Source organism: Motacilla alba, chromosome 8 (genome assembly GCF_015832195.1).
Source record: "Motacilla alba alba isolate MOTALB_02 chromosome 8, Motacilla_alba_V1.0_pri, whole genome shotgun sequence".
In the NCBI taxonomy this organism is placed as follows: domain Eukaryota; kingdom Metazoa; phylum Chordata; class Aves; order Passeriformes; family Motacillidae; genus Motacilla; species Motacilla alba.
In genome coordinates, this window is record NC_052023.1 from 2350773 (window position 1) to 2376139 (window position 25367).

The 25367-nt window shown below is 46.6% G+C and overlaps 1 protein-coding gene across 16 annotated transcripts in view; it reads left to right on the forward strand.

Annotated features, from left to right (window-relative positions):
• Window positions 1–25103, forward strand: part of DOCK7 (dedicator of cytokinesis 7) — a 96005-nt gene extending 70902 nt beyond the window's left edge. For 4 of the 16 annotated variants that reach the window (XM_038145171.1, XM_038145179.1, XM_038145180.1 and 1 more), the window contains 22 exons: window positions 722–891; window positions 1714–1868; window positions 2493–2675; window positions 3090–3225; window positions 4237–4333; window positions 4792–4809; window positions 6631–6727; window positions 7641–7775; window positions 8272–8424; window positions 8890–9048; window positions 9302–9402; window positions 10176–10368; window positions 10858–11001; window positions 11755–11886; window positions 12466–12480; window positions 17593–17727; window positions 18555–18644; window positions 19441–19677; window positions 20934–21077; window positions 21849–21955; window positions 22925–23092; window positions 24427–25103. In XM_038145171.1, coding sequence (XP_038001099.1) covers window positions 722–891; window positions 1714–1868; window positions 2493–2675; window positions 3090–3225; window positions 4237–4333; window positions 4792–4809; window positions 6631–6727; window positions 7641–7775; window positions 8272–8424; window positions 8890–9048; window positions 9302–9402; window positions 10176–10368; window positions 10858–11001; window positions 11755–11886; window positions 12466–12480; window positions 17593–17727; window positions 18555–18644; window positions 19441–19677; window positions 20934–21077; window positions 21849–21955; window positions 22925–23092; window positions 24427–24469 — 2812 coding nt within the window. In that variant the 3' untranslated portion in view covers window positions 24470–25103. Of the gene's footprint in view, window positions 1–721; window positions 892–1713; window positions 1869–2492; window positions 2676–3089; window positions 3226–4236; window positions 4334–4791; window positions 4810–6630; window positions 6728–7640; window positions 7776–8271; window positions 8425–8889; window positions 9049–9301; window positions 9403–10175; window positions 10369–10857; window positions 11002–11754; window positions 11887–12465; window positions 12481–13948; window positions 16738–17592; window positions 17728–18554; window positions 18645–19440; window positions 19678–20933; window positions 21078–21848; window positions 21956–22924; window positions 23093–24426 lie in introns of those variants that run through there. The other 12 variants (XM_038145176.1, XM_038145185.1, XM_038145181.1 and 9 more) reach the window with 7 other exon arrangements.
• Window positions 25104–25367: the final 264 nt, after the last annotated feature.

Here is a 25367-nt window from a genome sequence, read left to right on the forward strand (position 1 = left end):
GAGCAGAGTCCTTGAGAGATTCAGGGGAGTTTTTGTGTTTCAAGGAGGGTCACACGTGGTGCTCTGTAGAAGGGCTCTGCCAGTGTTTGCATCTGAGTAACGACTGAAGCCATTTTGGCTATTTTTCCTTCCATCCCTTCATGTCTTTGCCACTTCTTATTCAGAATTTTGGATCTGTAGTCTCCTGTTTTGGTTCAATAATTGCATGGGGGAGGGTGGGGAGCTGAAGCAGAAACTTCCTGATCATTTGATTAAAGCAATGTTCTGGTTTAGGAGGGTTTGTCTCTCTGTAAATGTTAAAAAGAAACAAAAAAAGAATCCAACAAATAGTTTTACTGGACCCACTGTCCTCTCAAGTTTCTCTCCCTGTTTTCCATATTCCCTAAGTTTTTCCAAGAGTTTTTAGTAAATTCAATGCTTCAGCATAGCAGTAGCTGGGACTTTGGGGGTTTTTAATGGAATATATGAGAGTGTTCACATTATACTGGGTGTGCATTCCACGAGATATTTTTGCCCATTTTACAAGGCACAGTGAAAAACCAGCCAACCATCTGTAAAATCCATGGGAGATCAGAAAACCCATGCAGCGGCAGTTCGCGTGAAGTTAAAAATAAAAAACGGGATTTTTTTTTTTTTTTCCTTTTTGAAGCCACTTAGTTACAAAAGAGAGTTTGCTTTGAAGATATTAACTAATGTGCATGACCCAACTGTCTTTTAACAGATTATTTGGATTGCATAAGAAGGTCATCAACATGGTACACAACCTGCTGTCCAGCCACGACTCGGACCCGCGGTACGCTGACCCCCAGGTAAAGGCCCGGGTGGCAATGCTGTATCTACCTCTGATTGGCGTGATCATGGAAACTGTGCCTCAGCTCTATGACTTCACAGGTATTTGATATTCTCTGCCTTGCCTGTCTGCTCACCAGACTTGGGTGTTTGGGTTCTGAAATGGAGCTATGAACGCCTTTGCTGTCGGATGAGGTTGTTTCTGAGTTGCGATTTTGGCATTTTTTCGTGTTTGTTTTCACTTGCAGAATGTGCCTTCAAGGCCTGTTAACACTCAAAAGTTGCATTTGCCCACTTGTTGGCATGAAATAAAAAAAATCAGTGCATTTTAATGTATTTTAGTTTACATCCCACTGGCTGATATAAATGCAGCTTCCATCTGTGTCTCTGACCTGCTTAAAAGTCACCCCTCACACTGTACCAGAGTCCCTAAATCCAAAGGATAAGCAGATGTCCTAATTCCAAAGGATAAGCAGAGTTCCTCTTCTTCCCCCTATCATGTGCTCCATCAGCAGTTCATTTTCAGGGGTGCTTTGCAAAGGGTCCCAAAGAGCAGCAGAGGTTGTTTCAAATCAGGACAGGGTGTCCAGTCAGGAATAGTTTGGAATTTAGAGTTCTCCTCTACATCCTCTGAGTTTCATGACACAGTAAAGCTGCAAGAAGGGATTTGGAGTATTCCAAGGGACTAAAGCTGTGTAGTCCCTTGTTAGAAGGGTTTTAGGCACTGAGGTTGTGGAGGTTGCATTTGGGAATTGCTTTCTTTGCTTTCATGGCCTCAAATCATTGTCCTGTTCTTTGCAGAACCCCTCGAGGGGGATGGTTTTCAGTTTGAATTCCCAGTTCAGTGAGACCAGCACTGTGGATGGAGTCTGGGGGGTGAAGCCTTGATTTGGGGCTTGACTAAAGTCCTGTATTTCTCTGCAGAGAGCCACAACCAGCGGGGGAGGCCGAGCTGTGTTGCCGTGGACGATTACGAGAGCGAGGGTGGCAGCATGATCAGCCAGACGGTGGCCATGGCCATTGCAGGGACTTCTGTCCCCCAGCTCACCAGGCCCAGCAGTTTTCTACTCCCTTCTTCGGTACAAATCCATCTGTCCCCATTTCCTGACCCTCAGGCTGTGTCAACCAGCAAATAAGCAGCAGGTTCTGTGGGGACCCACATCAGTTTGTAGTTGGGTGTGCAGAGGGGCAGCAAGGGGGATGAACCGCATTTGCATGTTGCTGTGTGTGTATCAGGGGGGATAAGAAAATGCCAAGGAGGGATAGGAATCAACAAGCCTCAGAAAGTGGGAGAATTCTCTTTCCTGATAAAGAAACAATCTTACAGAAGCTCTGTGAAGTGCAGTAGTCATTATGAGCTTTAAACCCTGAGAACAAATTCTACCCCAGGTAAATCCCAGCTGGCTGAAGACAAGGAGGGGCCATTTTCCCTGTTCTCTGCACAGAGAGGGAATCCTTATTCTGGTAGCTGGCAGACCCTTCCATTTCTGCCTTCCCTTGCCTCTACTCCAGGGCCACAGCCCCACCCCATCTTGCTGGAGTTTAGGTGAGGCACTCTCAGTGAGACACTGATAGATGCCTGAGATAACATGGAGCCCCTCTGCTTAACCCCTGAGCTGCTGAGGTTATTACAGTTACCTCAAGGGAAGAAACTCACTCTGTGGTGATGGGAATGTGAAGCCCTGTCCTGACCTGTGTTTCAGAGTGGCAGGCAGCACTCCACCTTCTCAACAGAGTCCAGTCGCAGCCTCCTCATCTGCCTGCTGTGGGTGCTGAAGAACGCGGACGAGAGCGTCCTGCAGAAGTGGTTCACTGACCTGTCAGTGCTGCAGCTCAACCGCCTGCTGGACCTGCTCTATCTCTGTGTCTCCTGCTTTGAGTACAAGGTACTGCCAAGCTGGAACCCCTGGAGTCCCTTCTGGGCCCTGCCAAGGACCTTTACGCTCCCATCCTTTACACGACTGCAGAAAGGCATTTCCTGCTCTCTCCAAAGTATTTCCTGTATTCACAGTCCCAAGGCCAGGCTTTTCCCATGTTTACTTCCCAGCCATGTGAGTGTCTGTGCCTTGTTCCACTTCTCAAGCAGTTTGTGCTGCTTGCCCCTCATCTGGGAGCTGCTGCAGTGCCACTTTGAAAAGAGTTTTCTGTAGCAATGCTGGAATTTGAGTGTTTTATCTACCTACCAACTTAATCTGTATTCCTTTCTTACTGCATGTCTTCAGATATGTTGAGTTGTTAACTCTTAGCAAATATCCCAGATTGAAAGAATCTTCCCTCATGGTTTTGTTTGGAATTTGCAGGGCAAGAAAGTGTTTGAAAGAATGAACAGTCTGACGTTTAAGAAGTCAAAAGACATGAGAGCCAAACTTGAAGAAGCAATTTTGGGCAGCATAGGGGCAAGGCAGGAAATGGTCCGAAGAAGTAGAGGACAGCTGGGTAAGTAAAGGAGTCCTCTGTGCCATCCCTTTTTTCCAAAAGCTGCTCCTCCCACCCCCAACAATTATTTGCACCCATCTGTGGTGTGGGATACAGACGCCCCAAGGAAAGCTGTTTGCAGCATCCTTCCCTGGGTCTCCAAAATCTCTACACCTTTCCTAAATTGCAGGCACTTCATTTGCTACCTGATTGCCTTTTAAAGTGAGGTCACATCTCAGTTATGGGGTGTTCTTGCCTTAGTTTTTTCCAGTGTAGCATCTTCTAGAGTGTCCTGTTCAAGGATCAGAGAGGAAAACAAACTGCCTGCTCTTGCTCTGACAGCTCTGAAAATGCCTGGGCATTTCTGCTGACTTAAGGAGACTTGAAGTAGCTGTAGTTAGGCTAACAGGCTCCTTCTGATGATTTCTACTGTTTGTAAAACCCAGTAATTTTTATGAGCACCCAAAATTCAAAGCGTGGCCCGGGGGACAAGAATCAGAGCTGTGGGTTTGTCTCCTGCTCTGCCACACGAGCCTGTCCTTCTGGGCTAAGGTGGATAAGGAGTTTAGAGCCATAATTAAGGAATCACTTGAGAGATGGGAACCTTTATTTTTTTTCTTAATGTGGCCGGATTACTTTTATTACTTGAAATTCCCCTGCCCTCCCAGCAATGAGAATAAAAGATTGTGAGGTGGGAAAGGGGGGTCTTGGCACCACCCTGAGAACATTCCTGGGTGCCAGTCAAGGACAGCAGCGTTGGAATGCTGAGGGTTGGCACACTCAGGCTCCTTGTGCAGTCCAAGGAAGGGACTCCTCTCACCAGTGAGTGTCTCAGCTGCCCTCTGTGTCTCATGCCACGCAGCAGTGACAGAATTAGGGCCCTGTAAACATCCTGGGTGACTGCCACAGAGCCTCAGGCTCTAGAAAATCATCTTTGTTGCCACCTGCCACTTGTGAGCAGATCTGGAGCTGCTGCTCGTGCAGCTGAAGTGAGCATCAGCTGACTGCTGTTGTTTTGCTGTTACCCTGCAGAGAGGAGTCCTTCTGGGAGTGCCTTTGGAAGTCAAGAGAATCTGAGATGGAGAAAGGATATGACTCACTGGCGGCAGAACACCGAGAAGCTTGACAAGTAACTCTGCCTTATCCTTCTGCTGTACCCCTGTGCCAGGCCTGTGAGGGCAGGGTCCCCCTCCCCACAGAAGGGCACTGCCAGCAGCTGCTCGGCCCTTGTGCCAGCAGGTTTGAGCCCTCAGATGCACAGGGCTGGCATTGAAAAAAAAAAAAAAAAAGCAAATAGCTTTTACTCCAACACTGCCCTCCCAACTCTTTGCCTTTCCACTGTCCCTTGCTTCCTTAGACTTCCAAATCAGATTTAAAGAGATTTATACGATCCATTACTGTCTTAAAACCCTGCCCTAAGCTGTAATTTAGAGGGAAGATCCATTAAGAGTTTCCACAGATAGCATTTATATCTCATGTCATATTTCCTTTATTCCATAAGAGCATTCTGGAGTTCTCAAAGCTCGCTTTCCTTTCCTGTCCTAATCCATCACTTTGATTGTTTTTCCACATGTGCTGTGCTTTTAGAAGCCACAAACCAGCCAGGTACTGTAGCATTGGTGTGCAGTTCTTACAGATTGCCATTTTGTACATCTGCAGACTCAATCATCACAGCGTTGTTTGTGATGCTTGGCAGAACTTCTCAGTGTGTGTGTGCAACTGACTGGAATGAGCTCTTTTGGCTTATTTACACCCATTTCCTTGAAAATTCCCTCTCTTGGTGTGGTTTAATCCAGAGGGCTCAGGAGTTGTGTTTGAGCTTTTGCTGTGCACGTTTTCTGTCTCCTCAAATTGCAACCTGCAGTCTCCATCCTCCCAGCAAAAGAATTGTTCCTCAATCTAGGGAAGCAACCTCAGCCCAAGTGAAGCTCTGAAGAAACTGAGGAATGGGGTCCTCAGAGCCCGCATGGAGATCAGGCCAAATTTTATCCTTGCAGACATTGACTCTTCCTGGAATAAAAGGCAATTCTTCACAGCCTTTATTTGTTTTGTCCCACACAAAAATGTAATTTCTCCTTATGACAAGTAGTGGCTTTTTGTCCAAGGCTCCAGTCCTGTTGAGTCATTTTGAAAGCCAAACGACCAGGGTATTTTACCCTGCTGATGAAGTGATGTAGATAGAAATTCCAGAGCCACGCCAGATTAGAATTTGGCCTGAAAGACTCAGCAGTTCACTGCCAATGCTGGGTCTGAGTCCTGTCCTTCCCAGAAGGACCTCAAGTACACATCTAACAGCTGTGGAATTCCTTGATGGTCAAAGGATGGTGTCTCACCTCACAAAATGAGCTGCTTAGATAAAACTCTCTAGAGCTGCTTTCTAACCCCTGCTTGCTGTGACTGGCTCTGCTGTGTCCTGTGTGTGTAGGTAGAGCCTGGCCCTTTGAAACCCCATAAACAAAACTTTTCACTCCAAGAGCTCTGCACAGCTGTCTTTTTATGCAGACGGTATTATTTTATGGGGGATCAGGTCCCAAAACTTCCTGTCCTGGAGGTGTTGGGGGTGTGAGCCAGCTCCCAGAGGATGTGGAGTGTGGCAGGGAACGGCTGCTGCAATAGAGCTCCAAGAGCCAAATCGTTTCACCCTCCCTGTGTGTTTTTCTGGGGTTTTGGTCACCTTCCTGCTGGGATTTGGCCTGGCATGAGTCTGTCAGTGATGGCACCTGTGGCAGGGCAGGCCAGGGTTGGGCTCTTTGAGTACACCCCTGGATCCCTGCCCAGTGCAGCTGGTGCCACTGGAAGGGGCTGGTTGTGCTGAATTCCTGGAGCCACAGGTGTGAGTGGGTGTCTGGACTCTGCAAGGCTTTCCAGGAAAGCCAGTGCCTGGCATGGAACAGCAAAACCTTGTCCTTCAACTGAGAGAGGAAGTTATGCTTCAAAAATTAGATGCAGTGTAGCTTGGAGAGATAAGAGTGCAGCCTGGCAGGCTGCACTGTGCTGCTCCCAGAGGGAGTGCAGGTTCCCAGCTCGTGTAGCACCACCGTGTGTCCACAGCATAAAGCCACATGTCCTGTTCCTGGTTGTGCTGTCGCATGCCTAATGATGCTGCTGAGCCAGTTTGGAGTTGGACTGGGCTTCTAAACTGTTGTTGTGTTCCTGGGAGAATAGTGAAGTGTCAGAGAGCAGTGTGAGCTCTCCAAGCATGATGAACGTGAAGCCTCTGTAAGTCTGTACTTGTAAAAAAACTGAATTTTCCTTCCTGTCCTCTCAGGGGGTGCATTGAAATATCTTCGTGGTGTTGTCCAGTGATAAATATGCAAACTGTAACGGGAATTTCCTGCTAGTGAGAGAGAACATTTTTGACTGGAAAATATGTAGGTCTGTTCCTCAGTCAGGAAGTAATTTTATTTCTTTGTTTTCTCTGATCAGGTCAAGGGCAGAGATAGAGCATGAAGCACTCATCGATGGGAATCTTGCAACAGAAGCCAACCTGATAATTTTGGATACTCTAGAGATAGTTGTACAGGTGAGGCTGATAAGAAAATGGAGATGTAATGGCATTACAGTCACCTGGCCAGGCAGCACTTTGTTAAACAAAACTGCCTCAGTGCTGAGAGAACTGTTCAGCTACAGCAGCAAGGGGGTGATGCCTCTCCAAATCCCAGCCTGGGACAATCTGGTTTTAGAAACCAATACCTTCCTTCAGTCTTGAAATTGAGAATTTAAAGATTCTCCCTTCCTTGTAGTATAAGAAATAGTTATTCAGGAATGAACTGTAAAAATCTCCAAATCTTGTCCTATGCCAAACAGTTCCTCCAGTTTTTCCCAAACCTGCCTCAAATCACTGGGTTCCAGGTCAGCCTCCTGGACCTGTACTCGCTTTGTCCCCTGATTTCTGTACAAATGAACCTGGGACAGGCTGGGAACAGGCAGGACCATGCTTCCCAAATCCACCTGTGATCTGCAGAGAGACCCAGGAATGTCAGGGATTAATTTGTGCCTGAATAACCCAGCTAGAGCCCAGCTATGGGCTTTCCCTCTAGCAGAACAACGTCCCCAAATGCCTCACTGGGGACAAAGAATCCCAATTCCACCTGCTTTATCCATGGATCAGGTGTTCCTCACCTGGGGGTTGCCTCAGAACGGGGCTGTTTGACAGGCCCAGCTAAGTGGGTAATTTCCCCATGCAGAGGGCTTTTGGTCATAGCTATTTGCTCTCTCCCACATGGACAGGCACACAGGAGGTTCATTTTTCTCATGGAATCTTGGTTTCCCATTTTTCTTGTGGAGTCTTGGTTTCCACTTTTCTCATGGAGTCTTGTTTCCCATTTTTCTCATGGAATCTTGGTTTCCATTTTCCTCATGGAGTCTTGGTTTCCATTTTCCTCATGGAATCTTGGTTTCCCTTTCCCTCATGGAGTCTTGGTTTCCCTTTGCAGACCGTGTCCGTGACGGAGTCCAAGGAGAGCATCCTCGGTGGGGTGCTCAAAGTGCTGCTGCACAGCATGGCCTGCAACCAAAGTGCCCTTTACCTCCAGCACTGCTTTGCCACACAGAGAGCTTTGGTCTCAAAGGTGAATCCCCTGTGGGGGCAGAAATCCACCCCGAGCAGCACTGAGGGAGGGAGGCACTGTTTCTTCCTTTGTATGGGGCCACTTCCCCAAACAATTATTATTTTAGTGTTAATTTTCAGGCAGTGTAGCCTGGCCTGGTTTTCATGGCCAGTACCTGCATTTCTGCATTTTGGGCTTGGCTGCACCAAAAAGTGCAGCTCACACACCATGGATGGGATTTGGGTTGCTGCTGGCTGGCACTGAGTGGGAAGAGGGGAGCTCTGCTCAGTTGGGAGCTCAAGGCACAGGTGGGGTTTAAGCTGGACAAATCTCACTTTAAATGGATTTGTTTCCCAGTTTCTGTAGGTGTGCAGGGAGAAGCTCAGAGTTTTAAGCCTGAGATTTTGGGAGTGGTGTAAATCAGTGTGAGGGTGTAGATGTGGGAGCAAGTTGGAGGGAAGGGTAAAATGAGTTGCCTTCCAGTGCCGCCACGATTTCTTCCCCCGCTGTTTTGCAGTTCCCTGAGCTGCTGTTTGAGGAGGAGACAGAGCAGTGTGCAGACCTGTGCCTGAGGCTCCTGAGGCACTGCAGCAGCAGCATTGGCACCATCAGGTCCCACGCCAGTGCCTCCCTGTACCTGCTCATGAGGCAGAACTTCGAGATTGGGAACGTGAGTCCTGCTGCTCTCACTGGGTTATTGCAGACAATGGGACTGGGGGCTGCTGGCTGTGGGTGCAGTCACCCACAGAACTGGGGGACACCCTGGTTCTGGGCCAGGGGCTGTGAGGAGATTGACAGCAAAGATAATGGGATTCCAGTTTTTAAGGCTTGACCAAACCAAAACCAACTGGGATCAAGGATGTTTCGTGAGAGTGTCATCCTGTTCAGGGTGTGTGAGAGGAGACCAGGTGCACACAGACAACATTAATATTTTTGCAGGAGAACCTTTATCTGGAACTAAATAATCATCAGATGATGAAGTTTGGCAGCACCAGGTTTATTGTAATCACTGCTCTGAGACAACCTTTCTTGCAAAACTTCAGTTTTCTTTTCTCTGTCAGTTCAGGAGGAGGGTGCCATGACTAAAGCACTGTCTCCAGGCTGCTGAAATACCATAACAACATCTCTGTTGCAGAACTTTGCCAGAGTGAAGATGCAGGTGACCATGTCCCTCTCATCCCTGGTGGGGACCTCCCAGAACTTCAATGAAGAATTTCTGCGGCGTTCCCTCAAGACTATTCTGACATATGCTGAAGAAGATCTGGAACTTAGGGAGACAACATTTCCTGACCAGGTAAAAGACAAGTAATATGTATTTCATCAGCAGGCTGTGCCTAAACCTCCATCTAGAACTGGAATTTGCAGGCATTCCCTAGAAAGGGTTAGGATTTTGGTGTTTTTAATCATCTAATCACATAAAACTCAGGTCTTTGATTAGTTCTGACAAGATGCAAACACACAAAGATTCAGAGTGATCGTGTTCCTCACATAACAACGTGTAGCTCAATTCCCATTGCTAGTTCTTTACAACTGCTTCTTTTTCACAGGTCCAGGATTTAGTGTTCAACCTCCATATGATCCTGTCAGACACAGTTAAAATGAAGGAGCACCAGGAAGATCCAGAAATGCTGATTGACCTGATGTACAGGTAGAGTTGGCACTGTAGGGACAGGAGATGTCAGTGCTCCGCGTGGGTTTGGGCTCAGGTGCTGCACATTTGGGCACCTACAGGACTTGACTGTGGAGCAGTTTGGGTCTCACTGCTCACAGACCAGTCTGTGCCTGTCTGTTATGTTTGAATGTGGTGCTGGGAGGTTTTGTTTGGCATTTGGGCAACTTATCTTGGATAAAAGTATTTTTCATTCCCCAGCCATCCCTGGAAATCTCATCTTCCACCTGAGTAGTGAACTCTCCCTGCTTGCTTCAGGGAAAGCTTGGGGGGGTCTTTCAGTACCTGGTTGCCCAAAAGGCTTTTTGGTGGTACATACAATGGTGTCCATATGCAAAAGATATTCCAGAGCCAAGTGAAGCTCCCAAGTGCCAAAGTTCATGGTGCTGTCTGCACAAATGGCCCTGAGGGCTTCTTAGTGGTCAGCAGAGGTTTTGTTGTTGGCAGCCAGGCAGGTGTGCTCTGATTGTACCACACCTTTGGATTGCCACCAGTCTCAGGTGAAATGTGGGCTTTGGTCAGGAGCTTCAGCATCACCCACTGCTCACCCATCACTAACTGGATCAAAAATCTATAATTCAGGGTGATTTCCCATCTCAATAGCTTCTTGTCTCAGGGATTTCCAGACAGCACCAAGAGGGCTTGGAGTTTAAGCAGAAGTGACTAAATACAGCGTGAAAAAACCATGCTGAAGGGCTGTGCTGGTTCAAAAGGAAGGGACATGGAAGCACAGAGGTTTTGTCTCCCTTTAGGATTGCCAAGGGCTACCAGAATTCCCCTGACCTGCGCCTGACGTGGCTGCAGAACATGGCAGGGAAACATTCCGAGAGGAGCAACCACGCCGAGTCTGCCCAGTGCCTGGTGCACTCTGCAGCCCTGGTGGCCGAGTACCTGAGCATGCTGGAGGACAGGAAATACCTCCCTGTGGGCTGTGTGACATTCCAGGTGGGCATCATCCTCGCTAAGGGGTTTTTGGGCTTTGCTGCTGAGCTACAAAATGTTTCCATGTGCTGGGAGTTCTGTGCCTTCATCCTCAAACCGTGCTCACTGTTTGTTGCATGAATGAGATGCTGCTCTGTGAGAAATGTGTATTTTATACAGATGCTCTACAAAAATAGAGGTATTTTATATATACACTACCAAAATGGCAATATTTTACATATATACTCTACAAAAATAGATGTATTTTATATATACACTACAAAAATGGCAGTATTTTACATATATACTCCACAAAAATAGAAAGCCATATTTTACGTATATACTCTACAAAAATAGAAAGCTATATTTTATATCTATACTCTACATAAATAGAAAGGCACCTCTACAGAAATTCCAGGATTTGACTGCAAATCAGCTGCCTTTCAAAGCATTGAAAGTGTTGAGTGTTGTTTGAATTGAGTGAATGCATTTTTATCTCTTGTATCTCCCCAGAACATATCTTCCAATGTTTTGGAAGAGTCAGCAGTTTCTGATGATGTTGTGTCCCCAGATGAAGAAGGAATCTGTTCTGGGAAGTATTTTACAGAAGCTGGTCTGGTGGGATTGCTCGAACAGGCTGCAGCATCTTTTTCCATGGTAGAAGACTTTTATTTCTTTACCTCCCTTCTTCAGCAACCTCACACTGCTAGGCAGTAGGAAGGAAAATGTTTTCTCTCTGAATGTATAATTCTATTGTAAATGCTTAATTTGCACAGAACAATTGGAGTTCTAATTGTTTGAGACAGCCTGGTTTGCCCTTTGGAGTAAACCAAAGAAAAGGAGTGAATTAATTCCCAAGACACAACATGAAGTGTCATTCAGTGGGCTTAAGCACAAGTAGCAGTAAATCCAGAGCAAAAACCTGGAGTTCCTGCTCAGCCCCTCTGTGCAGTGACTGCCCATGATGGGCTGGACCCACTCCATGAGAGAGATCCTGAGCATCTTCCAAAGTCCATCTTTCCTGGGGTGCCAGAATTGGGTGTAGAAGTCGCACAGGCTGGAGATGGACTGAACAGAAAAAGCTGAAATGTGCATTTGAGCTTTTCCATATTTAGGATCCTGTTTAGATTGTTTTGCTCTTGTGCCTTTGTCCATCCAAAATGTCCCAGGATTGGTTATGTTAATGATCCTAATTACTGACAGCATGATGTAATGCACCAGGCTGTTGATTCCAGGAGTAACTGAGGATTTTATTCCATTTATCTCTGGGTACATTTCAAGCGATGATGTGATTATCCCACAGTGGTGTCTCAGCCACCTTTTCATTTTGCACTTTTATCATTTAAATGCTGCGTGTGTAATTCTGGCTGTTGAATTGATGGAGTGATCTGATGGGCCTTATTTTTGTAGGCTGGCATGTATGAAGCAGTTAATGAGGTTTACAAAGTCCTTATTCCTATTCATGAAGCCAACAGAGATGCCAAGAAGTTGTCTACTATTCATGGTAAACTGCAGGAAGCATTCAGCAAGATTGTTCACCAGGTAATGGTTTGAATTTTCAGCTGCAGGGTGAATTGTGAAGAAACTTCAAATGCTCAGTGCAAGGAAAATGAAAAACCATTATTCTCAAATTCCAGGAGAATTGTCAGATGATGATCCACAGTAAATACAAGGATCATTAACAGTTGGTTTTTTTTCTGGAATTTAATACGAGAAAACATCACAAACCAAGATTTTGTTGTAACTTCAGAACTATCTAAGACTTAAAAATTCCAGGTTACCCTCTCAGATGTTCTTTTAAACTGTGTTTTGCATGCTGGGAAACCCCCTGTACCTTGCCTTTAGCCTGGTAGGTAACATCCAGAATTGCTGGGGGGTTTATTTGTTCGTTCATGTGGTGGTTAAAGAATTGAAGGAACCTTTCCAAACTTGGATGGTGCAAAAGCCACCAGCTTAATTAAGGGCTGTGAGGGCCTGGCTGGGCCAGAGGAGGCTGCTTTGGATGCATGATGACTTAGAACCATTGAAACCATTGCAGGCTTATTTGCTGGTCATGTTTTGGCCTTTGAAACTTTTTTTTTTGGTTTCTGTGACATGCCCTTTTTACTTTTTATCACACAGAGTACTGGCTGGGAGGTAGGTAACTCCATCTTAGTTAGCAAAGAACACTAATTGAGTTCCCAGATGACTCACGCCAACGCTTGCCCACATGTGCTAGTTGTGGGTGTTTCTGTTGCTGTCTGCTGTTTAAAACAATTCATTAACCAAAGAAATCCCAATAAACCGTGGTCGTAGTAGGAATTTCTTCGTAAGCAGCTGTAGGTAGTGCATGGATGCTGACGTGTTCCACTAATGAGGTTCTTTGGTGAATGAGCCACTGTATCATCACTAGTTTGTTTTTATAATTTGTTTATATTTCTTTCCATCAGCATTGACACAGAAAATCATCCCTCCATACCATATTTTCACCCCACCCACAGGGGTCGATTTAAGCACCAATGCTCAGAGGTACCAAACACAAACCTGGTTTGCTGCAGGTGCACCTTTGATCTCAGAGGAGAAAATGCTTCCTTCTGTTCTCAGTCAATTTATGTGGGGGTTTATCTGGCAGTAAAAGGGCTCGGTTGTGTTAACTGGGGCCAGTTTTGCTGCCTGGGTTTTTGAGGAGGCTGTGTGCTCACAGTTCTGCAGCACACACCAGGAGAACCACACTTTTGGGTTAAAAATGGACAAAGCAATTGATTGCTCTGCAGGGCCACTTTGCCTCCAGCCCTAGTCCAGTTGGCACAGTGGGTGCATGAGCACGGAGAAGTCTCAGAAAGCACTAAAAAGTTCTGTGAATATGATGTTCTTTGTTTAGGCTTCATCTTTCCAGTTTATTTTTGCTTTTCTTTGGATCAGGCAGCTCATTTTGGGCCACCTCCCTCCAGGTTTCCACCACACGTTTACTGAACCGAGGCTGAGACAAAAAAACCTTTGGTGTTGTGGGACATCATGAAGGCTGGTGATGTCTGAATGTCAGTTTCAATTCCAGCCTAGCAAAAAATGGAAATTGAGCAGCTTAAAATAAACCCTGACACTTCAGGGCTGGCCCTGGAAGTCGTCCCCTTGTCCCCATGGAAGGTCCAGGCAGACACAGCCCAGCAGAGAACCTGTGCTAGGTGTGGAAACGATGTAAATGTGTTCAAGCCAACAAGGCCTGTGAGCATCTGTTTTATTATTCTGCCCCTAAATCGACCCCTGGAGAGACTCCTGCCATTGGTTATGATTCTAACACCACTTGTTTTACTGCATGGTAAAAGACACCGTGGGTTCAGCTCTCGTCTGTCATCGTGCTCCTTCATTGCCACACTTTTTCTGACCTTTGTGCTTTGTAGCTTTCAGGTTTGTTGCATGTTTTGCCCTTTTTTTCCCTCCCCTTATTTTAAATATTTTAATGGATGCTCGCTCCCATTTTTTTTTTTTAATTTTAAAATTTATTTGCTGCCAATTTGCTGCTTGTTTGTTTTATGGAATTTCCCTAATTAAATACTTTCTGTTTTCTCCTCTATCGCCCTGGTTGCTGACCCTCCTCCCCACTCTTACTATTGTCTGTTGTGGTAAGTTCCTACTTGTGGAAATTTTTTTCCCTTTCTCTGCCCCTTTTCCCCCACCTCCCCTTTTTTGTTTTTGTTTTGTTTGTTTGTTTGTTTTACACTGTGGAACCCCCAATTTCATTTTAGCAAAGAGCTATGCCAACAGCAGCACCCCCCTCATGGCACAAGGAATGTGGTGTTGCCAACTACAAAAGCATTGCAGTGTCCTGGGGCTGGCACCAGAGCATTCCTGAGCTCTCCTTAAACACACCAGCTGATGGGCTTTGTGTGTTTATTCATGGAATAAATGTTAAATTTATTCTATTTGTTTGCTTTCCAATTAGGAAAATTAAGAAAAAATCTTTTCATGCTGTGCCACGAGAATTTAAAAACTCTTTTTAAACTGTGCAGGGAGAGGTTGCCAGTGGATAACAAGGCTCCAGGAGCTGATTGTTTCCCAAAAAATCAATATTGGAAGACTTGTAGTAGTTGGCAACACCGCAAAGGACCTTGGGTTAAAATTGAGCAGGAAAATAACAGTGCTGGGTTTGGTAAAGATGGGTTGGATTCTGCATTTTGAAGGAGTTGCTTTTGTTCCTGCACCCTTCAGGCAGCTGCTGCTGTCCTGGTGGAGGAAGCAATGATCCCTCTTGTGTCTGATTTATCTTGTTTTTCCCAACAAATCTTGTTGGCAAAGCTTTTTGTGTGCGTGCAAGAGATAACCCCAAAACTTTATTCCCAGCAATTTGGAAAGGTATTTACCATGCATAATAACAAATCATGAACCCTCATAAGTCATGGTGGCTGTTACCTGCTCTGCCAGTTGTGTGATGGCTATTCAGTGTTCACCTTCATTCTCTTCTCCTCCCAAAATCCTATTATTTTTTGATAAAATAATAGGAGATACGATGCTTTTAATAATTCCTCCCTCATATCTGCATTTTTAGCTCTTGCCAGAAACAAGACCACAGAGCATTTAATTATTTGTTCCGTTTTCCCTGCTGTGGCTGGGAAGTGGTTTGGTGTTGGCTGAGTTTGAGATGCCAGTACAGAGCCATCCCCTATCCCTAATGCCAGGCATGGAGCTGATCCCAGGGAAGAGGCAGCTCCTGAATATCCTTGGCAGGCCTGGAGTGGTCTGGAAATGTTTTCCCCAAAGGGATTTGCTCCCATTCCCTTGCCTCCAGGCACAGATTCCCAGCATAAGTCACATCAGGGGCTGACAGTGCTCCTCACTGCTGCCTCTGGGATCCCTTTAACTGGGATTCAGCATCTGGATTTACCAGGGAGAGCCAGAGCAGCATGGGGTTGAGCTGGGAGCTGATCTCACACAGGAACAGGGAATCTCAGCAGGCTTTCCTGGAGCTCTGCCACTCCTGGGACTCCCCAATGCCCCAAAGCTTTGACTTTATGCATTTAGTAAATGCCAGCAGGACTCCTCAGGGATTTATGCTGATCAGCAGACAGCATTCTCTTCCTCCCTTGTTATTTTTACCCTGCCTGTAACAAGGAGCTGCCTGGCCAGGTGTCCATGCCAAAAACTCACTTGTAGGGGTCTGGTTCTGCAAATGCTTCCCACCCTGGAAACCCCTGGCCCAGGAGGAAGGAAACAGCTCATTAATTAGAAATCAGTGTGTCCTCAACCACCCAGTGCCAGGCTTGGGGAAGGATCCCACAACCTTTGGCCCTGGAAAGCTGATCCATGTGGCAGCTCCCCCCAGGCAGACACGGAGTCATGGAATGGTTTGGGTTGGAAAGGACCTTAAAGAGATGAGGTTCCAACCCCACCTTCCCCCAGGTCCTGACTGTGTGAAAGGAGTCCTGGAGTCAGAGCCTTCTGTCTGTGACAGTGAGGTGGAAGCTGGAAATGCTGGGTGTTGAGGGATTTTAGTGTGGATAATGTTACCCCAAACTGTGGCTTTGAAAAGGTAGTGATGAGGAAAAAAGGGTTCAGTAGCTCAATCCTGAATGAATCCAGAGGGATGGGCACTGGACAAAGGCAGGGAGTCCAGGGAAATGGCAGCATCCAGTAAAACAGCAGCAGCTCTGCAGCTGGAGTCCCCACCCTGGGAGGGGTGCTGGGATCCTGTGGTGTGCTGAAAGCCCTGGCAGTGGGGCTGGAGAAGAGCCCCTCTCTGCAGGAGGATTCCCAGAGGGATGGGCTCTAGAGCAGGGTCCAGGGAGCCTGGGCATAGCCCCGTGTGGCTTTTGTGGGATGAGGGCTGCTACTCACCCCAGGTGCCTTCAGGAGGGCAGAGCTCAGCTCTGAAGTTGAAGTTTTTTTGCCCTCAGGCACCTCCAAGAAGATGCTCCAGAGTTTCCTCCAGCCAGGAGAAGGCAGTGGCCATGCCAGTGGTTTTTGCAGTCTGGAGTTTGCCTGAAGGGTTTTTTTATTTTAGTTTGGTTTATTTATCCTCTTTGCCTTCCGTAGATCATGTTCACCATCACAAGAGATCAGTTTTGCCATAGCAAAATACTAAAACAAAACCTGGCAGCCAGGACACCTGTAAGGGCTGTTTGAAGCCAAAACCTAGCCCAGCTCAGGGGCACTCAGTGTCCTTAACTGCATCACACTTTGTCACGAGAGTAAAGGTGAACATTTTGGAGTTTCTTGCTGAAAGGCATCCCTGGTTTGTGCATGCAGCGTGAGTTCTTTAACACAAGCAAGGTGTGTTTAATTTTTAAAGCATTTTTCTTCTCTCTTTCTCTCTCTCCTAATCAGATTTTCTCCGTTGCCTTTCCAGCAAAAAATCTTTCTTGTTTCTCTCCTTTTGTTGCGTTTCGGGGCCAAATTCACCACTGGCTCCCCTGGAAGCAGGTACATGGCACAGGATTGCATCTGCTTTCACCAGGAGTGACTTTGGCCCTCTCTCCTAGACAGTTCCTAGAGAGTGTAACACCTCCCAGCTGGAATGCTGGTTCAAAAGCACTTGTGTGTGTGTGTGTGAGTGAACTGGACATTGACTTGGGCCCAACCCTGCAATTCCTGGAGGGTGGATTTGGGGGGAATCCATGCTGGGTGATTCCAGGGGTGTCTGACCCCTGCAGGATCTGCACAGGCTTTGGAGAGCCTCAGACAATGATTCCAACAAAGGGATTGGCCTTTGCCTGCCTCTCAGAGACATCTGATGCTTCTTAAGCTGAAAGAGAGTAGATTTAGGTGGGATATTGGGAAGGAATTCTTCCCTGTGAGGGTGGTGAGTCTCCAGTTCCCAGAGCAGCTGTGGCTGCCCCTGGATCCCTGAAGGTGTCCCAGGCCAGGTTGGACAGGGCTTGGAGCATCCTGGGATAGTGGGAGATGTCCCTGCCCATGGCAGGGGTGGCACTGGATGGGCTTTGAGGTCCCTCCCAACCCAAACTATTCCATAATTTTCATGATGGCACCTCCAGGCTCCTCCTGGGCTGGGAGAAGTCATTGCAGAGTTGGGCTGATGGTCGTAACTGATCCATAGAATTCCATGTTAGTTTATAATTCCATTGTGGTGTTTGCTGCTAAATGCATCCATGCTGAGTTCCAGGTGTGTTTTTTTTCTTTCCCTTCTTTCTTTCTAATTTTTTCCCTTTTTTTAAATTTCTTTTCATTTTTTGCATAAATTCAGGAGCCTGCCTGCAGCCGTGCTTGGGGGTGTGCGTGTCTCCACCCTGAAATAACCTCTTGTTTCTCCATCCCTAGGATGGAAAGAGGATGTTTGGCACCTACTTCCGAGTTGGTTTTTATGGAACTAAGTTTGGAGACCTGGATGAGCAAGAGTTTGTTTACAAGGAGCCTGCAATAACCAAGTTGGCTGAAATCTCCCATCGGCTGGAGGTGAGAGGGTTTCACTGGAACTTTAACTTCATCATCAGTTGTTTCACAGGAACAGCCCCTCAGAGAAGCAGTTTGGGTGTCTGAGAGCTGGGGCTGGTGTCCCCTTCCCTCCTGCTGGTGCCACCTCTGTGGGAGGAGAGGAATTCCCTGATCAGAGTCTCTTCCTGAAAATTTGTGGTGTTCCCATTGTCTTTCTCCTCCAGTAGGGTCTTCCCAAGGCATAGACTGAGTCTTTGTTAGTCTCTCTTCTTTATCTTCTGGTTTCTCCAAGATGTCCCTAATTCTGCATTCCAGATGTCCAACCTCAGCAGTCCATCTCTCTCTCCCACTCTCTGCCCACTGAAGCACAGCAGAGTTGGTTTATCAAAACTTAAAGCTCCATTAATTTTCCCACAAAAGTAGGTTATGACAACGTTGCTAAATGCTGGCTAAGAGTAATTTAGGAATATCACAGTATTTATAATTAATATATATATAGGTTTTGATTAAAGCAGTTAATTTCAATGTTAATTAAAATCATGAGCTGAAATTTAAACATTCTATCCTTTCCAACACCAGTGGATCCCAAACTGACCCATTTTAGTTGCACATAGACACAAAACAAACCCAAATGCCTCGTTTAGAGCCAGGCACTGTTGGAAGGCTCTCCTGCTTTCCAGGGCTTGTTTTTTCCCATTGCCTCTGGAATGTGACTGTTGGAATTCTCCTGGGTTCAGCAGATCACATTCTGTCAGGCATGTGGAGCTTCACCTGCCCTGAATGTGCCTTTGCCCCCAGCCCCCATCAGGGCTGCATTTGATGGTTTTTTCCTTTCTCCTTGGTTGTAGGGGTTTTATGGAGAACGGTTTGGGGAAGATGTGCTGGAAGTGATCAAGGACTCAAACCCTGTGGACAAATGTAAACTTGATCCCAACAAGGTAAGGGCACAAGTGCAGGTGTGAAGTAGAACAGGTCCTGAATGGGTGAAAATGCAGTGGGACAGATTCTGCCCTGAATTTCACCAGGTGGGCAACAAAACCCATGTACTGAACATCATGTGGCTGCTTGGGAAGAGAGTTTGGGAAAGTCACTCCAGCAAGGGATGCAGGATTGGCCATTCCCTTCCCTGCCCTGGTAGTGGTGGGTGGGAAGGGAGGAGGTGAGAGGATAGAATCTGTGCTGGGTGCAAGGCAGGAGGGGCTGTGCCATTCCCCGGCTTTTGTGCAGCTGTGGCATTTTGTCACCTTTGTGCCACGTCCTTTAAGAGCAGCAGAAAGAGCAGGAGCAGGCTTGGGAAACAGGGCAGGGCATGAGCTGCAAGGAGAGGTTTAGTCTGGATATTGGGGAGAAATTCATTGTGAGGTGGTGAGGCCCTGGCACAGGGTGCCCAGAGCAGCTGGGGCTGCCCCTGGATCCCTGGCAGTGCCCCAGGCCAGGCTGCAGCGCCCTGGTTTAGTGGAAGGTGTCCCTCCCTGTGGTAGGGGTGGGTTGGATGGGCTTCAGGCTCCCTCCCACACAAAGCATTGCATGATTCCATGATGTGAAAGGCATGAGAAGGGAAGGACAGCGAGCTGTGCTTTACCCAGCCCGCAAGCTGGCGGCAGCACCTCGGTCCCGCCGGTGCGAGCGGGATTTTTGAAGGCAAAGCCCAGCCCTAGTTTGTGCAGTGGTGGTGTTGGGAGGACACAGCTCCAGCTGGGCCAGCACAGCTGAGGAGCACATTCCCTGCTGCAGGCCTACATCCAGATCACCTACGTGGAGCCCTACTTTGACACGTACGAGATGAAGGACAGGATCACCTACTTCGACAAGAACTACAACCTGCGGCGCTTCATGTACTGCACGCCCTTCACGCTGGACGGCCGCGCCCACGGCGACCTGCACGAGCAGTTCAAGCGCAAGACCATCCTCACCACCTCCCACGCCTTCCCCTACATCAAAACCAGGATCAACGTCATCCACAAGGAGGAGGTGAGGCTGCAGTTGGGTGGGAAACGGTGCCCAGTGGTGCAGGAGGCTCCTGCAGCTGCAGTCCCAGCTTGCCTGAGGAGCTTAGGAGCTCCTCGGGACTCCTCCCTGTTGCCATTCGACCCAAAGTAAGCCCAGAGTGATTTGGGGATGTGCCTGCCCCACCACCTCCAGACCTGGTGCATGTAGGCCAGGCTGGGTTGGTGTTGGAGCAGCCTGGTCTAGGGAAGGTGTCCTGCCCGTGGTGGGGGTGGAATGGGATGAGCTCCAAGGTCCCTTCCCACCCAACCATTCCATGATTCTGTGATAATGGAGGCTTGCTAATTTTCCAAGGGTGGGCAGGATCAGGTGTGGTCACTGGGACACTGTGAGCAGTGACCCAAAGGGACACGAGTGCCACTCAGAAACATCTCAGACAGCTCTGGGGTGCCCAGAAACACATCTAAAAATCAAACCCTTTCTTGATGTCACTGAACCAAGATGATGCATTTCTGAGGTCCTGTTGGTGTCCTCTACCCCTTCGTGGTGCCACCCTGTGGAAATTTTGGTTTGTTTGTTTGTTAAGGCTGGGATTAAATGTGTGAGATGATATTTTTTGTTTGGATTTAGATGTTTATTAGTTTTAAATTTATATTATAGTTTTATAAATTGTGAGTTTTATAGTATTTTAATAAATTAAAAATGGAGCTGTATTTTTAATAAAGTTTTTTAAGGATAAATTGTTCAATTAAGAAATGATATTTAAATTATTTTTATTCTTAATTTAATAATTAATTATTTGCGGTTTGAAATGTGGATTTTTTATTTATTTATATAACATTATTTAAATTTATGAAGAAGGTGCAGAAGGATTAGTTTTTGTTTTATATATATTATTAATATTGTTTTTATATATATTATATTTTAAATTTTAAGTTTTTATCAGATATATCTATATATGTATAAACTTTTATGTATATATAAGTTTTTTATCATATATATATTAAGTTTTTTATCATATATATTATCATGTGATATTATATACTTTTATCTAAATTATATATTTATAATCTTGCTTTTATTATTTAATTTTGGAAGCTTTCTTTAGGGTTTTAGGTCAAATGCAGTGTTCTCTTGGGGGTTAGTGCCTGTCAGCAGTCTAAAATTCTCAGTAACCAGGGTTCCAGCACCACCCCACTGTGGCCTGGCTGTTCCTGAAGGTCTGTGCCTGGTTGCCAAGCTCAGCCATAACAAAAATCCTCTTCTGGCCTCTTGCTTAGATCATTTTGACCCCCATCGAGGTTGCCATCGAGGACATGCAGAAGAAGACCCAGGAATTGGCTTTTGCCACCCACCAAGACCCTGCAGACCCCAAGATGCTGCAGATGGTGCTGCAGGGATCAGTAGGTACCACAGTGAATCAGGTGAGGATCTCTGTCCCAGCTGGACTCTGGGAGTGCACGGCCTTGGGCCTTCTTTCTCAATTCCCCTGGCACTTTTGCCCTGTTTAGTCTGGGATGTGTTGAAGGTCACTTAGGGTAGGTCTAGGCCAGCTGTTCCCAGTGACTTTGCTGTTTGAGTAAGAGTCTTGAAAATGGGGAAAGAAACTGGGAAGAAACATCTCTCCCTCAGTTACTGCTCCTTCCTGGCACTTGCAGTTGTTTCTGCCTGCTCCTCTTCCCTAAACTTTCCCTTTGGTAGCCAGGCTCTGCAGGATTGTGTCCTGCTGTGGATTTTCAACAAAATGGAAAGCAGTGGAGAAGAACTGAGGAAAAGCTGAGTAAAGCACAGTGCACAAGCTGGAAAAAAATCAGCTGGAGTTCTGAGTGCTGGGTCGAGTTTGTGGCGCTGGCAAACACTCCCTGCTTCCATCTGCATTGTTTAAACTTTGCCTCAGTCGCGAGTTGAGCAAACTTTGTCAGGAGTCCTTATAAAGGAAAACAAATGGAGAATCTGTGCAGTTTCTCACACTGTTTTCCAAAAGCAGAGTTTTAAATAAAACAAAGCAAGGCCTAAAGGAGACTCAGTTGTCACTGAGGTTGGTGATTTACACCAGACTTCCCAGCTGCAGCTCTTCAGGATGCTTTGTGTAAGGAAATGTTGTGTTTTGTGGATGTTTTCTGTGTGGCTGAACTTTCTCCAGTGATTGGATATGACAGTTTCCAGAAGCTCACTGTGCCCTTCTTCTCCTAAAGGGACCATTAGAAGTTGCACAAGTTTTCTTGTCTGAAATCCCCAACGATCCAAAGCTCTTCAGACACCACAACAAACTCCGCCTCTGCTTCAAGGACTTCACCAAAAGGTACGGAAAGGGTCCCCAGGGCTCCTGCCGGGTGCTGTGGCTGCTGCCACCCCAGGCAGGGCCACGTGCAGTGACCCAGGGCTGTCCTGCTGTCCCTCCACCTGCCCAGCTTCCATGTGCAGCTCCTTCCTCACCTGCCCAGCCCTTCCCTGTTGCTGCTGCTGCTCCCTGGCTTCGTGGCCCTTGCTGTTTAGCAGGGAGGAATTGATCCCAGCTCAGCTGTGAAGTGTCCCAGAAAAATCACAACAGGCCAGAGCTCCCAGCCTGGCAGGGTCAGGAGGAGCTGCTGGACTGGCCAGGAGATGAAATTTCCTTCTGAAGTGAATTTCTCCAAGTAGAGTGGAGGGATGCTGGCACCATTCCCTGGAGAAATGTGCTGGCTGCTCTACTTTCTTTGAGTCATGCAAACTGCAGGCTCAGTCCAGCATCTTTTACAGCACCAAGAAATTTTAAAAACCACCAAAAATAATTGAAATGAAAAAGCTGTGAGCATATAGATCCAGTGGAAGCATAATAGTTTTCCCTTGTGAAATAAATGGCTTTGCTGAAACAGTTCTTTTCCTACCCTTTATTTAAATTACATCTTTGCAAGCAGAAGAGTTCTTGGTGAACATCCCAGGCTGCTGTTTATTAATCTCTCCTGATTCTATCCATCTTTCAATCCTCTGGGACTGGAAGTGGCTCTGTGGAAATTCGCTTTTCATTTCTCTTCAGAGAGGATAAATGTAACTGGAGGGTAAATGACAATAAAAAAGGAGTTGTCACTCTGGAAATGGGAGATGTGACACCCTCTCCTTGCCCCCTGGACACCAGGTGCTTCAGCTGAGCCCTGATGACCAAAAGACAAGACAAAGGATATTCCCCGTGATCCCAGAGGGACAAAGTGGCTGTTTTTGTACCATTGGATGAACAAACCTGTCTCAAGGGGCGCTTTCTGCGTGCCCAGCTCTCAGAGAGTTTGTGTTGCAGGTGTGAGGATGCCCTGAGGAAGAACAAGAGCCTGATCGGGCCGGACCAGAAGGAATATCAGCGGGAGCTGGAGCGCAACTACCACCGGCTCAAGGAGGCTCTGCAGCCCCTGATCAACAGGAAGATCCCACAGCTCTACAAGGCAGTGCTGCCTGTCACGTGCCACAGGTGCATATTTGGGGTTCCTCTCGGGGCACAGGGTGTGAAACTGAGGGCTCTGAGCTTCCCGGGATCCTGCGCCATCCGTTTGTTTTCCATCCTGGCTCTCCTGGCTGAGCCCATCCCTTTTCCCTTCTGTCCCTCCCGAGAGCACATTCCCTTCCCAGCAGCTGTGGTAGGTGGTGTTTGCAATGTTCCTTTTGCTCCTCAGCTAGGACAGTCGGGTTTTTGATTGTTTCCATCCTGCATCCCATTCCTTTTAGATGCAAAACCACCCTCAGCATGGCAGGACTTAATTCCCAATGAAAATGGGATCAGGAGCTCCAGGGGGGGAAAATTGTTGGTGCTGGAAGAGCAGGAAGCTGGAGATTGGGTTTGTGTGACACAGGACATAAAAATCCCAGTGGGAATCACAGGATCACAGAAGGGTTTGGGTTGGAAAGATCTTAAACACCATCCAGTCCCACCCCCTGCCATGGGCACCTTCTGCCACAGCAGGCTGCTCCAACCTGCTCTGGAAAAATTCCAGGTTTGGAGTGACCAAAACCTCCATGTGCAGGTCATGGATGAGCAGAGGGATTTGGGGTACAGCCACTTTCCAGCCAGGCTGGGGCTCCCAGATCAGGGCCAGGAGTGGTTCCCAGCAGGGATCTGTGGCCCCTCTGGAGTTCCCTGGCAGCAGGGCAAGGCTGGATGTTCCTGGAGCTGAACTCAGAGGGTTTCTGGCTGGGAGTGCTGCAGAAAGGTCCCTTCCCTCCCTGCCCAGCTTTGGGATGCTGGAGCTCTCCCCAGCTCTGTGTCCCAGCTGTTCCCTTGCAAATTTTCCTGGCTGGCATGGTGGAAACACCAGACCTTCCCTCTGCACCCAGCCAGGAACCCTACAAATGCTTTTGGTGTGGTGATTATTATCTGATCAGATAATCAGCCTGATACAGCTATGACATAAAATATCCTGAAAATCATAGAATATCCCGAGTTGGAAGGATCCCACAAGATCACTGAGTCCAACTCCAAGTATTCCTTGGCAAATTCCTCTTCAGGGATGTGTTTGAAAGATTTAAATAAGGTTTTTTAAATAATAATAAACACCAGTTGTGCAGGTGTTTGTGCTGCTTCTGTGTGCACACAGGAATTAAACTTTCTGTCAGTGTTCTGGATGATTCCAGATACAAACCCAAACCCAATTCCTTGGAAAAGCAACGAGTTTTAATGCCAGTAGATTTAATTTTTGTTGTAACCAGCTCTAGGAAATACTGGAAATCAATTCAGAGTCATTCATCTGGTGAGGCTTCTTATTTCACCATGGAAAATCTGAGCTCATCATTGTATTTTCTCTCCCTCAGAGACTCCTTCAGCAGGATGAGCCTTCGCAAAATGGAAATCTAAACGAGTTAAAAACCAAAATAAAAAAAAAAAAGCACTTAAAAAATTAAGGTTTTGAAAAGAAAAAGAGCCTTGTTATCAGCGCTGGGAATCAAAGAAGTTTTATTGTGAAATAAAACTTGGACTTCATCCTGGACATCCCACACACCTCTTCCTCCATCAAAGTGTTCAGTGGCCAAAAAAATCATTCTGAATTGTCAAATGTAGACTTCTCAATGTTTGAAAAGAAAAAAACAAACCATCATGGCAGTGGTATCCAGAGTATTGGTGATGAGCTGTAAACTTACCTGTTTTTTAAGGCATTTTTATGACTCAAAGGTACACTAAATGCATTTACCTTTATTTATAGCATTACCTAATGTTAAATTTATTTTACTTTTAGTTCCTATATTTAATTTATATTAGGACCATACGCAAATGCATTTTGGAAGTTTTTAATGTAGTGATGATGCTGATGGTTATTTTGATGGTACTATTAAATATGTGAATGTTTACACTTTCATTCCCTGTGCATTGGACTTCAGGGCTCAGCATCCTTGGGGAAAAGGTTCAGAGCAAGGTAAGTCACGGTAACATTAATTAACCAAAAGTGCTGATTGTTTATTATCCCTGTTCTTTTGCTGCAAACAAAAAAAAATTCATTCCACCTGTAGTCAGCAGCAGATGGAGGCACAGCTTGGTACCCCTTCACCTCCATCAGGGGAAGTTTCAGCTTCACTTCTGTGTGTTCATGGACAGCTCCACCAGCTGGGAGGCCCCAGCATCTCCTCACCCCTGGAATTAGCAGTGTCCATGGAACTAAACTCATTTCATGTAATTTTTTAATTTAAAGCCTAATTTCACAGGGCAAAAGAACCTAAAATGGTGTCACAGTTTAAAAGGGTACAAAGCATTCTTTTGC